Source organism: Arachis stenosperma, chromosome 9 (assembly GCF_014773155.1).
Source record: "Arachis stenosperma cultivar V10309 chromosome 9, arast.V10309.gnm1.PFL2, whole genome shotgun sequence".
NCBI classification, from domain to species: domain Eukaryota; kingdom Viridiplantae; phylum Streptophyta; class Magnoliopsida; order Fabales; family Fabaceae; genus Arachis; species Arachis stenosperma.
Genome location: NC_080385.1, coordinates 142,169,649 through 142,181,808, shown reverse-complemented (window position 1 = coordinate 142,181,808; position 12,160 = coordinate 142,169,649). Strand labels below are relative to the sequence as shown.

The 12,160-nt window shown below is 31.8% G+C and overlaps 2 protein-coding genes across 2 annotated transcripts; one reads left to right on the top strand and one right to left on the bottom strand.

The window, feature by feature from the left end:
* The first annotated feature begins 2,610 nt into the window (after positions 1-2,610).
* On the top strand, positions 2,611-6,393 carry LOC130950453 (uncharacterized). Its single transcript, XM_057878945.1, has 2 exons — positions 2,611-3,521; positions 5,733-6,393. Exons 1-2 carry the CDS (start codon positions 3,226-3,228, stop codon positions 5,791-5,793), a joined length of 357 nt encoding a protein of 118 aa, XP_057734928.1. The 5' UTR covers positions 2,611-3,225; the 3' UTR covers positions 5,794-6,393.
* Positions 6,394-6,750: 357 nt separating this feature from the next.
* Positions 6,751-8,372, bottom strand: LOC130950452 (uncharacterized). Its single transcript, XM_057878944.1, has 3 exons — positions 8,201-8,372; positions 7,943-8,007; positions 6,751-7,852 (listed from the first exon to the last, which is right to left on the bottom strand). The coding sequence occupies exons 1-3, from the start codon at positions 8,282-8,284 to the stop codon at positions 7,063-7,065; spliced, it is 939 nt and encodes a 312-aa protein (XP_057734927.1). The 5' UTR covers positions 8,285-8,372; the 3' UTR covers positions 6,751-7,062.
* Positions 8,373-12,160: the final 3,788 nt, after the last annotated feature.

Sequence of the window (12,160 nt, the reverse complement as noted above, 5' to 3'; positions counted from 1 at the left end):
GGTATTCACACAACACTTGTGCAAAGCTCTTTCCAGTCTATAATCCCCTCATGCGTATGCATGACCTCAATTTCCTGCAACTTTTGCAGAACTCAATGTTTTAATCTTAAACTTCAAACACGCATAACTTTTTCGTTAACAATCATTTTCAGTTCGTTCTTTAAACGTTATAAACTTCATGGACCCAATTTTTATTCAAAATAAGTTTCACAAGATTTGGATGTCCGGAAGCCAAGTTATGGTCCGCTGAAGTTGGTCAAAAATCGATTTTTACCAAAACTTACAAATCCTCTAGTTTTCCAAAATTCTCAATTCATAACCGATTAAACCACAACCAAATCAATACCAATTACTCCTAACCATTATCACATACTTCTCAATCCCTCAACAAATATATCAACACCTAGATTCTTCAATCTATTCAACAAATTTCACTCATAATTTCCACCAATTTCAACAATAAACATCAATAATCCACATTGCATGCACATACCATATATAATCAATCAAACCAACCAATTCACATCATTCAAACCTATCCTAAGGCAACTAGCCAAAGATTCACAAAATATTATATATTACAAGAAACCGAAATCATATCTTAGCTAATTTCTCCCCAAGTTCAAACGCCACCAAAAATATCTTTTTCACACAAGCTTTTAAGCCAACTCAACAAGTATCTAGCCACCAGAGTTTAGTTTTGTGCACACTACTTCACCAATTTGACTTTAATTTACATAGATTCAATCTAATTGCATACAATTTCATACACAACCACAAATTTTAATTTCTAAACTTCATAAATTGAAGAATTCAAAGGGGATAATAGTTCCTCACCTTTACCCATTGAGCACTTAAATGAAACCCAGCTATATCTCGCACTAGAATATCCCTAAACTATCAAAATTACAAAATTTCTCAATATCCCAAAACCAAAACGCGATATTAAAGAGAAGTAAGGGTTGGGTGAGAAATTTCAAGTTTCTTACCACTTTGTTCGGATGAATTTGTAGAGTTCAGCAAAGCGATCGCATGGCCGCAAACGATGCGGCGATCGAAACTCTGGATTGAAAGTTATGGAAGATTGAAATTGAAAGTGAATAAGGGTTTAGGTTTTGATTCACATCTCCTTCCCTTCAGCGTGAATGGCAAATGAAGAAAGAAGGAGGCTGATTGCAAGCCTTATGAGTGGGCTTGGATCCTCTTAGGCACAGTTTAAACAGTTTAGACCATTGGCTCAATTTTGAGTCAAAATCTTTAAATTAGTGTTTTAATTCGTATTTTAAATATTTTTACTTCTTTAAATTATAAAATTTATTTTTTTAAATTTTTTTAGCTCATAATTAATTTATTAGTTAATTATTTATTAATTTATAGGGTTTTACAATTTTTAGAAAAAATATTTTTCAGGAACAAATACTTGAATATGTGAGACCTTCTATTCAAGAGTAATGATCTACAATGGATGCCCGTTCTTTGTTGAATTTCTACATGTTATATGCTCCATATATCACAGGAAAGATCCAACTATATTAATCTATTTTGTATTTTGTTAAAAATAATCTGTAACTATTTGTTCTAGTATTTGTAAATTTATTAAAAATATTTATAACTTTTTTATTTAAGTTATATTTAAATTTGTTACGCTTGCTAGGGAACAATTTCTCCGAGTGCCAGTCATGGCTCATTTTGGTCGTGATATTAATTCCGACAAAGTTTATTCTCTCAAGGCCAAGGTAATGTTTGTTTTCGGAGACTGAAACTAAGATTGAGAGATTGGGACTTAATATTGTGTTTAGTAGCCTGGAACTAAAATTTGAGTTTTAGAACACAAAATTTCAATCTCTTTCGTACCTCCAGAAAATAGGGATACAATGGATAAGAATTTTTTGAAATGAAGATTGAAATTTTAGTAACATTTTATTTAATAACTAAGGATATTTTGGTAAATATCCTCATTTCATATCAATATTTATTTTAACCAAATAGAATACTAAGACATAACTCAGTCTTGTGTATTTTATGCCAAACATATCATATAGAAACTTAATTTAGTCTCAAAAATTATTCTCGTTTGACAAATTATCCTTTGTTGTTTTTATTCAAAATTTTAATATACATATTAGACAAATAAATCCTAAAAAATTTTATTATAAGACAATTAAATTTTAAAATATATCACTATAAAATAAGTCAGTCCATCTACAAACAACATGAAAACTAATTAGGCAGATAAAATAATTTTTAAAAATTATAGAAATTAAAAATTTGTTGGAAATAAAGGTGTTTGATTTAAAATTATTTGACAACAAATTTGATATTTACTCATACTATTCTATCATTGAGCTACTTAATTTACTTGAATATAGTCAAATAAAAAGGTTTTAATTCTAAATATTTAAATTAAAGAAATTAAATGACAAAAATTTTTTAAATTTAAAAATATTTTATCCAAATACAAAAATGATAAATTAATAAATTAGAAATAAAAGTTTGACCACTAGATCTCACATTCTCACTTTCCTAATGAATTCCTAAAGATAAGATAAAGTTTGCATCTTGGTTAAAGCAATTTAAGCATAACTACTGTAATCACCAAAACCATAAAACCATAATCACCGAATAAGCTTCTGTCTTTGCTTAGAAAGCAGAGACAGTTACATAGTTTTGTTGCGACTTGCGAGTTGCTTGTGTGATCTGTTATTATAGTTTCTCACTTTCTCTACCTCTTAACCGCGTCTTTATGGTTCTCTCCTTTTAACCCCTTTGTCTTCCTCTTTCTCTTCTCTGCTCTCTTCCCTATTCGTATCCTTTGATCTGCGCCTCATCACTGTCATCAATTCCGATTCTGCGGCCATAAGATTTTTTCCCTCCATTAAAGTTAATTTCTTTTCTATCACGGCTGATAAGATTCTAACGCTTCTCTTGCATTATTTATAGCTGGCTCCTCCTTCAATCTTGGTTACGCTTCCTCTGTGTTTTCGAATTTTTTTGTCCTCAGCGTTGACCTCGTATGTTTTGGTCAGATTCAGAAGCTGGATTATGATTTTGAGCGTATCGGTCAAATGGATTCCTTTCAAAATCCAATTTCTTTTTTGAAATTCGGATTGACTGATTGATTTTTATTTTAAAAAAAATTGGGTAATTTGTGTTCTTCTTTGGTCTGTTTCACCAAACGGACCAGAGAGAATAACCAGAGAAAAGTGTTGTTTTGTGGTGTTGTTGATGGATAGCGGATCCACTAAGGAAGCTAACGGACATGGTGGTTTTGTTAAGAAAAAGCCTATTTCTGTGGCTTCTTTGGATGGTGTAAGAGTTGAAGAGGAGGAGGAAGAAGAAGATGAAGAGGAAGAAGAAGGGCGTGTTAATGGAGAAGATGATAGTGTCTCTAAGTCCTTGTTGCCACCTCGCAGAGGTGGAATGTCACGCAAATCAGATAATAGAACACGTAGTAGGAGGAGAGTGCAGTGGAATGACAAGAATGGAAAGAAGCTTTTTGAGGTGTTGGAATACGAGCCAAGGTAACAAAACAAAACCTCTGTGGTATTGGAACTTTGAATTTTGTTGTGCTATTAGTCTAGTTTGATTTATTATGTTCATTTTGATTGGGGGGTTTTCCTCTTTTCATAACTACTTTCCTTTTTTGTTGACTGCTATAACTGAAAGCTTTAATTGCGTTTGGTGGTTGAGTTCACTTTGTATTGAATAATATTTATAGGAAGGAACATAGTACTACCCTTGGAATGGTTTTGCTTTTCTTAGTGTTTGTTCAAAGTGCTTAAATCTGGATTTCTGGGAAGTGCTAAGAGCGGGTTTGGAAACCTTGTGATTTCAATTCACTCAAGAGTTAGAATTCTTTTTCATACTTTGGTAGTAAGAACTATGAATTAATGCAAATTTCAATTCTAATAAGAATCAATTCTCATGTTTCAGTCTAACTGATTTCCAATTCTATTCTCGTGAGTTGTGGCACCATCAAAATTATTCTCACTAAAAAATTAATGATTATGCTACGTGTATACTAAAATCAGCCACCAAAGTCAGCTACCAATATAAAATACATGGTGGAATACATATATATTGAAAATAAATTAAACCACACATGTATTTATACATAAATACATTGGTGACTGATTTTAGTGGCTAATTTTAGTGTTCAAATAGTATTTTTGAAAAATTAATATACCAAAATTAACCCACTAATTATATTCACCATTCAAGACAACAGCACAACACCACCTTTGTTTAGTGTGCATCACCATTGCTACCATCATGATTAATGAATATCTCGTGAAGAAGCCACTTTCTGTTTTGTAGTGAGGTGGTTAAGTCTGCAGAAACTTCCATTATTGTTGTCTATCATCCACATGTTCATTATCTCTTACATCTGAGCTAAGTTCCTCTAGTTAGATGTAGTTAGAATGTTAAGTTGTGTTTCTACTAATTTTATCTATCATTTTAAATTACCTCAACTTTATTTATAACAATCAGAACCAGCATTAATTGAAGGAGCTTAAAGTCTCCTGCTGAAATTGGAATGAGGAACTGATTGGTTGGTTGCATCATTTTGAAATACATATTCCTTTTCTATAATATTTGAAAGGTGATAATCAGTTTCATTTAAGACTTTAGAAGTTCTTTTAACCAGCATATTCTTCTTATTTTATACACACAGTGTCTTGTCTTTCTTCCACTTTCATCACCTCTGTGATTTCACATTTTAGTTTTACCTAGTTTTCCTATTTTTTCCGTCCTTATCAATATCAACCTACTTGATATTTTAACAACAGCATTTGCATTCTCAGCAGTATTGGCTATCCTTATTCAAACTGGCTGTTGCATCATGTCATGTCTTAGATTTTAAATCAAATCATAGCTGACTCCACTTGCTGGGATAATGCTCGATATTCTTTAGTCCTCTATTACTAACTATATTAGTGTACCTTTATTTTTGTATGGAGCAATGTGAATGTAGTTTGCCCTTTATAACCAAACGTTTATGGTATTTGTATCAGTCATTCCTATAAGATCCCTAGATCCCTACTATTTCTAATCATATTCTTAGACCAATATTGTCCTTCATGAATTCATTTTACTTTCTCTTTCACTCTATTCTTTTTCACATTCCTTGATTAACTCACAAGATGGACAGAAGAGGTATGAAACTGAAAAATGGTTATATTCTCATCGATTCCTCTCATCTATTCTCATATGGCTTAGATGCTTGATGAACTCGTAAAACAAATATTATGAGAAGAATCTGTTCTTATTTCTTATCTATATATTGAAATGGAAATAGAAATTGCTGTAAATTTGTGGCTCTTATAAAAAGTAAAAACCATATGAAAGTGAGAAGATATTAGTAAAGGGAGTAGTAATCTTTTAGAATTGTTCTTTTTGGGGAAATAAAACTATAAAAGATGTCACATAGAACCTATCTAACTTAAGTTGTTCTCATTCATTTGTTCTGTTTTTCTTTATTTATATGAATCTTTAACCAGAAGTCTACTTCCAGTAAAAAAAAAAAAAAAAAAAAAACCAGAAGTCTACTAAGTGTCAAAGCACAAAATTGATAGGGACAAAAAAAATAATGTTCTTGGATTCATGTAAATCATTTATAGTATTGCCAATATACTTTCAATGTAGCAAAGCTAAAGTTGAATAAGAGAATCAACCATTTATGTGTTATATATCCAAAATTGTCTGACATTGTCTCTCAATTGTGTTTGTAGTGATGTAAGTGAGTCAGAGGATGATGATGACGACGACGCTTGTATGTGTACAATAATGTAGAGATCATCTCAGGCTGCCTAAAACTTATGATGGATTAACCCTGAATTTGAAGTAACTATTGATGAGTCTGAGCATTTGATCTTGGGACGACATCTCCCATAATCAAGATAAGCAACTCCTTGTGTTTGCCAATCTACGGATCCGTTTCGATTGGACTGTTGTGTGAATTCCTCGAAATGGATATCTTGTATAAAATTCTCACATGACTCGATCGCGTATTGGTTTTTACCATTGATTAGATTATTCAACATTCATTGAGATTCACCTTTGAATCTTAGGCTAGCCTTCACTTTTCACTTTTCTAATCAATAGTAAAAATCAAAGCAAGACCAAGTTATGCAACATTTTTATGTAAGAGAATTCAATTCATTTCAGTGAATTCTCCATAGAGATCAAAGTGCACATATTGCTAATTGCTGAAAGCAATATGATTCAGACAGTGCTGAGAGTAGCACAGCTTCCATGTATGTAAATCTTATAGAGCTTACATAAGAAATATGCTTCTTGTTAAAGGGTAGATATGCACATGTTTCTTTTTCTTTTTACAATTACTCATTATGTGAAACAAATTTATTGAATCAAGTATTCTCAGTTAAGCTATGCTGAAAAGGGTTATTTGTTTTGCTTGTGCCATTTCCTGCATGAGAACTTGTTAAGGTTATCAATGTAATGTAGAAGGATCTTGTTGAAAAACTAGAAAGGTTATCATTGGTTCAAATATAACCAACTTGGATTAGTCGAGTAGTTACTGGTTAACTCACTCACCCGTCTAAACAAGTATTGGGGGTTCAAAACCCACCTTGTGTATGTTGCAACCTATTGGCCAATGATAAATTTTTAAATGGAGTTGTGATCTGCGGTACAACAATTTGTAGCTCCATCATATTGAAGCAATTAAACACTTTCTCTCATAATGAAGCACATCTTGGAGCCATTATACATAAAATCAATTCTATATCTGTAATCACTGTAAATAAGATTTGAGCATACATGAAATTACATAGCTCAAACTTGTAGACATCACCACCAAACAAAGAAAAGAATTCCATTGTTACACAAACATACCACCATTCATCAAACAAAAACAAAACGACCAAGAATTAGACACACAAATAACATAAACTGAAATCATCCCAACTTGCACATGGTTTGCTGAATGAATAACCCACAGAAGAATAAAGAATCCATGCTTCCTCCTCTAAAATTGGTTTTCACTGAATTAATATTTACCAAGTGTTTTTTGCTTTTTCTTCATTGCCATGGTTCTCATCATTGACAATGAATCGTGGTCTTAGAGACATTGAAATTAGGGGAAATTAACCAGTTTGAGAGACTAGCATCAACTGCAACTTGAGGCAACCGAGGTTTAGACTGAAGGACACTTGATTTCATGCTGAAACAAGGTGAGAAATTCGAGCAAGCTTCAGTGGTGGTCGAGGGTATGCTTGGAACGTTCTCCTTCCTCCTGTGCTTACTTGATGGAACTTTTGCTTTGATTGCTTTCCACTGAGTTAGGTTCTCTACAGGGCTCAGAACAGAATGCATGTTTGTGCTTCTGTCTCTTCCACTTGCATCAATTGCCATCTGATTCCTTGTCCTGTCTTCGGCCGCAGAAGAGTTGGACAAATCGGACAACTCCTTTTGTCTGCTGTTTTCACCATATGCGTCAGCCTCATCATTCTCTAAACTCTTGTCACTACTACCATCATCACAATCATATCCATCATCAAACTCTTCATCATCCTCATAGTCATCGATGTCAGATTCCTCGTAGTCTACATCTTCTTCCTCGCCGAAATCTTCACTGCAGTTATAATATCTGTAATTTGGAGGGTATGTCACTGTTAAGGATGCAGATCCTTCTCCGGAGACGGAAGGTGAATTCGAGTTCTTCTTTGCTGGTTCTGCAGCACTGTTTTCATGTTCTTCTTCCTCATTATCTAGTACCTTATAAGCTGTGGGATCAGGCTCATATATCTGAACATTCAGATTAAATGTAACTTTCTTCTTCTTCTTCTTGCTTTTGACATTATTCTGCTCCTTACATTCGTCTCTTTTTCTAACAAATAATAAGTGAATTCGTTGATGAGTAAATAAACAATCTAGTGTATGCAAGAAAGAGTAAGTGATAATAATAATAAGGACTAACCTCAAATCAGAATATGGAATCATGGCTTTTTCTTTTATGGCAAGAGCTTCATAGCTTCCATATTTCTGCAAGATAAAAGAGAACACACAAGCTTTCTAACTAACAATCTAGCTAACAATGTGAAAAGGGTATTCAAATTTATTGAACTCTCGAGCTAACTCGTAAACTCTCACAACTTTACAAGATAAATGCTGCATGAAATTATGAAAAAAACTAAAAAGCATGAAGATGGGGTTGGTTGTGGTGTGATTTTCTTACTTGGTTTGCAGCAATAACATTGTAGAGAGCCTTTTTGCGCTTTCTTTTGTTGGATAAACCGAAACATGCCATGAAACAACCCATCTCTGATCTCTCGGAGTAAGAGAAGAAGAAGATGAAGAATGAAGAGGATGAAGAATGTTGCTTCTTAGTTGATTATATTAATGAGAGAGGCACAACATTTCAAAGAGAGACAAGAGGTGAGAACATGTGACAAGGTTTAAAGGCCGTTTGGCTCCAAACAATTTCGAAAAGAGTAACGTTACACACTTAATGATTATTGTGGCCTCGCACAATACTTTTTCTTTAATTATTATTTATTTGTTTATTCTTTGATTAAAAAAAAGGGTTGTGATTGAGTAGGACACACACATGACACATCACTTCTTGCTTTGCTTCGCTCTCAGATCTGGAATGGAAATATATCCAAACACGTTTAATTTAACTGATCCAACTTAATTTGACTATAAATGTGGGCATATTGTTACTTTGTTAGATCAGCAATTAGGGTTCACAAATTGATTAATTAATTAATTAATTAATTTCCAGAGAAAGTCAATCCCTTTGCTAAATTAATTACTTTGCATCTTCTCTTTAAATAAAGTCTTTCTATATCAAATTTTTCTGTAAATTACAATAATGCCATCTTTGAGCATTAATTCAAATATGCAGCACATTCTGCTTCTGACCTACTAGAGTTATTGTTGTACTATGTAATGATGTATGATTCATTAACTTCCATCCAAATAATAATGCTGTGCTGGGCCATCTCATCCCTCACATTAGAATTCAAGCATCCACTTTGATGCAGTTAGTAAGTATATTTTATTGGAACATAAGTATATTTTATCGGAACATGTGTTTGAGCTTTTACTAGTGAATGATTTTTATATTTAAATAGGTGGAATAATCGACTCAAATTTAGGAAAAAGAAAAATTATACGTGCCTAAATTAAAAATGAAGATTGAACCCTCAATATTTATTAAAAGCGGCGTCTTTTTCGCTCAATCCCATTTCCGGTGTTACTCTAATGATTGATATATGAGCATTTCCCTCATGTTTAATCTTGAAGGGATTTTTTTTATTATTTTTTTTAAAAGGATTTTGTTTCACAATGCTTGAAAGGATTACTGTAATAATTGAAAAATCTCAAGGGAGGTTTAACTACTTTAACCCAGTTGGATGAGCACTGGACTTGCAATAACAATTCAACAATTTAACATAGATTTTTTTTAATTTTCTTTAAACATTATTCATATCAATTAATAAAAAAACTTAAAGCAAAAATATTAGCAAAAATAATTGAAAATAAATATAAAATTCATTGCATAATATAATTATTTACACAATCCATCTAAAAGACAAAAACATAAAAATATACAAATTTTTTAATATATTTAATAATGATATACAAGATATAATAATTTAATTTAAATGGCAATTTTATTCTTATTAATTTACTACTATCGCCGACCATCAACATTAACACCGCCACTAGCATAGCTTTCTACTACCATCACCATTACTACAACCGATTTTCAACTCATCATAAAATACTATTCATTAACTTTTATTATTCAATCATCACTTCAATACTTTAGAATTTTTATTAATATAAAAAACCTAAAACATATAAATGAAAAAAAGGTGAGAAAGAGTGGACGAAGGCAAAGATAAAGGCACAAATCTAAACAATACGACAACAGTGGATGATGCGACAGTAAAAACAATACATATCTAAATAAAGACAATGATAAGTGACAATGACAGAGAAGACAGACAGAGGTGATAGGCAATATGAAGAGAGAAGGGGAAAAGGGGAAGTAGTTATGGCAGTGACAGTGTAAAAAAAGAGAGATGACAATGACAGAAGGCGGATGGTGGAAGGAGGGAGGAGGAAGGAAGAAGGAGAATGGGATAAATGTGAATGTTGGAAGAAGAAAAAACTCAACATAATTAAAACAAATCATAGAAAAAATCAATATTTAATTAAAAGTGAGAATTTTGAGAAAAAAAAAAAAAGAGGAGAATAGTGAGCAAAAAGAGTCAATGAGGGAAAAAGAAAGAGAGAACAATAAATACACTTGTGAGAGAGATGTAGAAAGTTTTAGGCTTTTAGCTTAAACAAGAGTGCATTAGTGTCATTGAATTCCAAAGAACCTTTAATTTTTCATATATCTAACCATGAAATTCTTAGTGTTTTTTGTTAACTTTTCAAAGTTTTGCAGATTCCTTAATCAATTATGAAGGCATTAAAATGGATGAAGAGAAATAAAGACAACTAATTCCACACTTTGAACAAGATTTGAGGACGAATCTTTTTGAAGAAGGGGAGAATGATACGTGTTCAGGAGGGCATTTTTCTCACTTTAGAAACAAGGGGCAGAATGGTAATCTTGTCATGTTCAAGGATCTGAATACTAGAAGAATTATACTATGCCGGTCTTAGACATCAAGGAGACTAAGAGTTCGTCTCAAAAACAGTGGTGCTGAAATAACAACAACTCATAAGTCCCATTGGGTTGAGTTAGAATAGCAAGAGGCCTAACAGTATTTTTCAAGTTTAGTGTAAGACACAAATTTAATATTAATTTTCAAAATTATTAGGCCTATATTTTAGTTTGCTTTGTTGTTAAGGTTTGTTAGAAGATTTAATTTAGTTCTAATTTGCTTAGTAGTATTTTTAGAAATTTTAAATTTAAATCAAATATGATCTAATTTAATAAGATCAAAAATGATTTAAATTAGTTATCTTTTAGCTAGTTGTTAGGAGTCTATTTAAACACCTTTGGTGAGACAATTTATAGAACTTTTGATAAATAAAATGTCCAGTTACTTTATACATGTTTTTATTGTATGATTAAGTGAGGTGAGTGATTTGTTTTGCTTGTTGCATGAAGAAGATTGATGGATCCAGCACTAAGGTAATTCTGTGTGTTAGTCTCTTTTAATTTTTGTCCCTTTGATTTAGATTGTCAAGGACAGGTTCGTTGAAGATCTAGTAGAAAAAATCCTTTCAGTGACCTAGGTTGCTAAGAACAGGTTTTTTAGAGATCTAGTAGAAAAATCTCCTTATCTATCTGTTTATGTTTTTACTGTGTCTTTTTTGTGTCTAATTTCTTATCAAATTGAGTGGCGGAAGGACAAAAATGATTAGTTTGTAATATTTGAAGGACTAATTTGATTGATAAATTTTTTCAGAGACGAATTTAGAGAATAACCTAGTTTTCAGGGACTAATTTAACCATTAACCCCTTATTTTATTGGAGGTTTTGAATCTTTATTCGTAAATAAGCCAAAAAAAATTATAACCACATATTTACAGTAGATGACTTTGGATTCTATCATTAACAATCATAAAAACGATCTAATCTTAACAATTGAATTAAATATTTTTTTAATGATTCAATTATGGAGGGCTCTTATACCAATTGTTGACAATTTTTAGAATTCTTTAATTCAAAGACCATCAATGTTAAATCATTAAGAAAGAAATACTTGAGAACGCAGAAGCGTCCCTGAATTTGTGAGTATAATTGAGAGGGTTTGGTTCTTTAATTCTTTTCGACCAAAGCCATCTGTATTTTTGATAGGGCTGAATTGCAACTCCTGTTATGGGAAAAGAGCTACGGAAGTGATTTTGATGTGTAGGAGATCAAAATCCTAAAATCACTATTTATATTTAAGTGTGGCACCCACTAAACCCTAAAGACCAAATAAAATAATATCTCTCGTTTTATTTTCATTTAATTCCAAATCAAAAGTAATAATGGGTTATTTAATTTAGCATTTATAACAATAAATGAGATCACCATTATATAAATTATTTAATATAAAATAGTTTAATTTGCGATTATAATTAATATATGTATTGTCATATGTAACACCCTACCATGCAGAGTCTTATGCTTAAGTCATAATTCAGAGATGGTAAGGTATTACGACCTCTAAAATAAAAA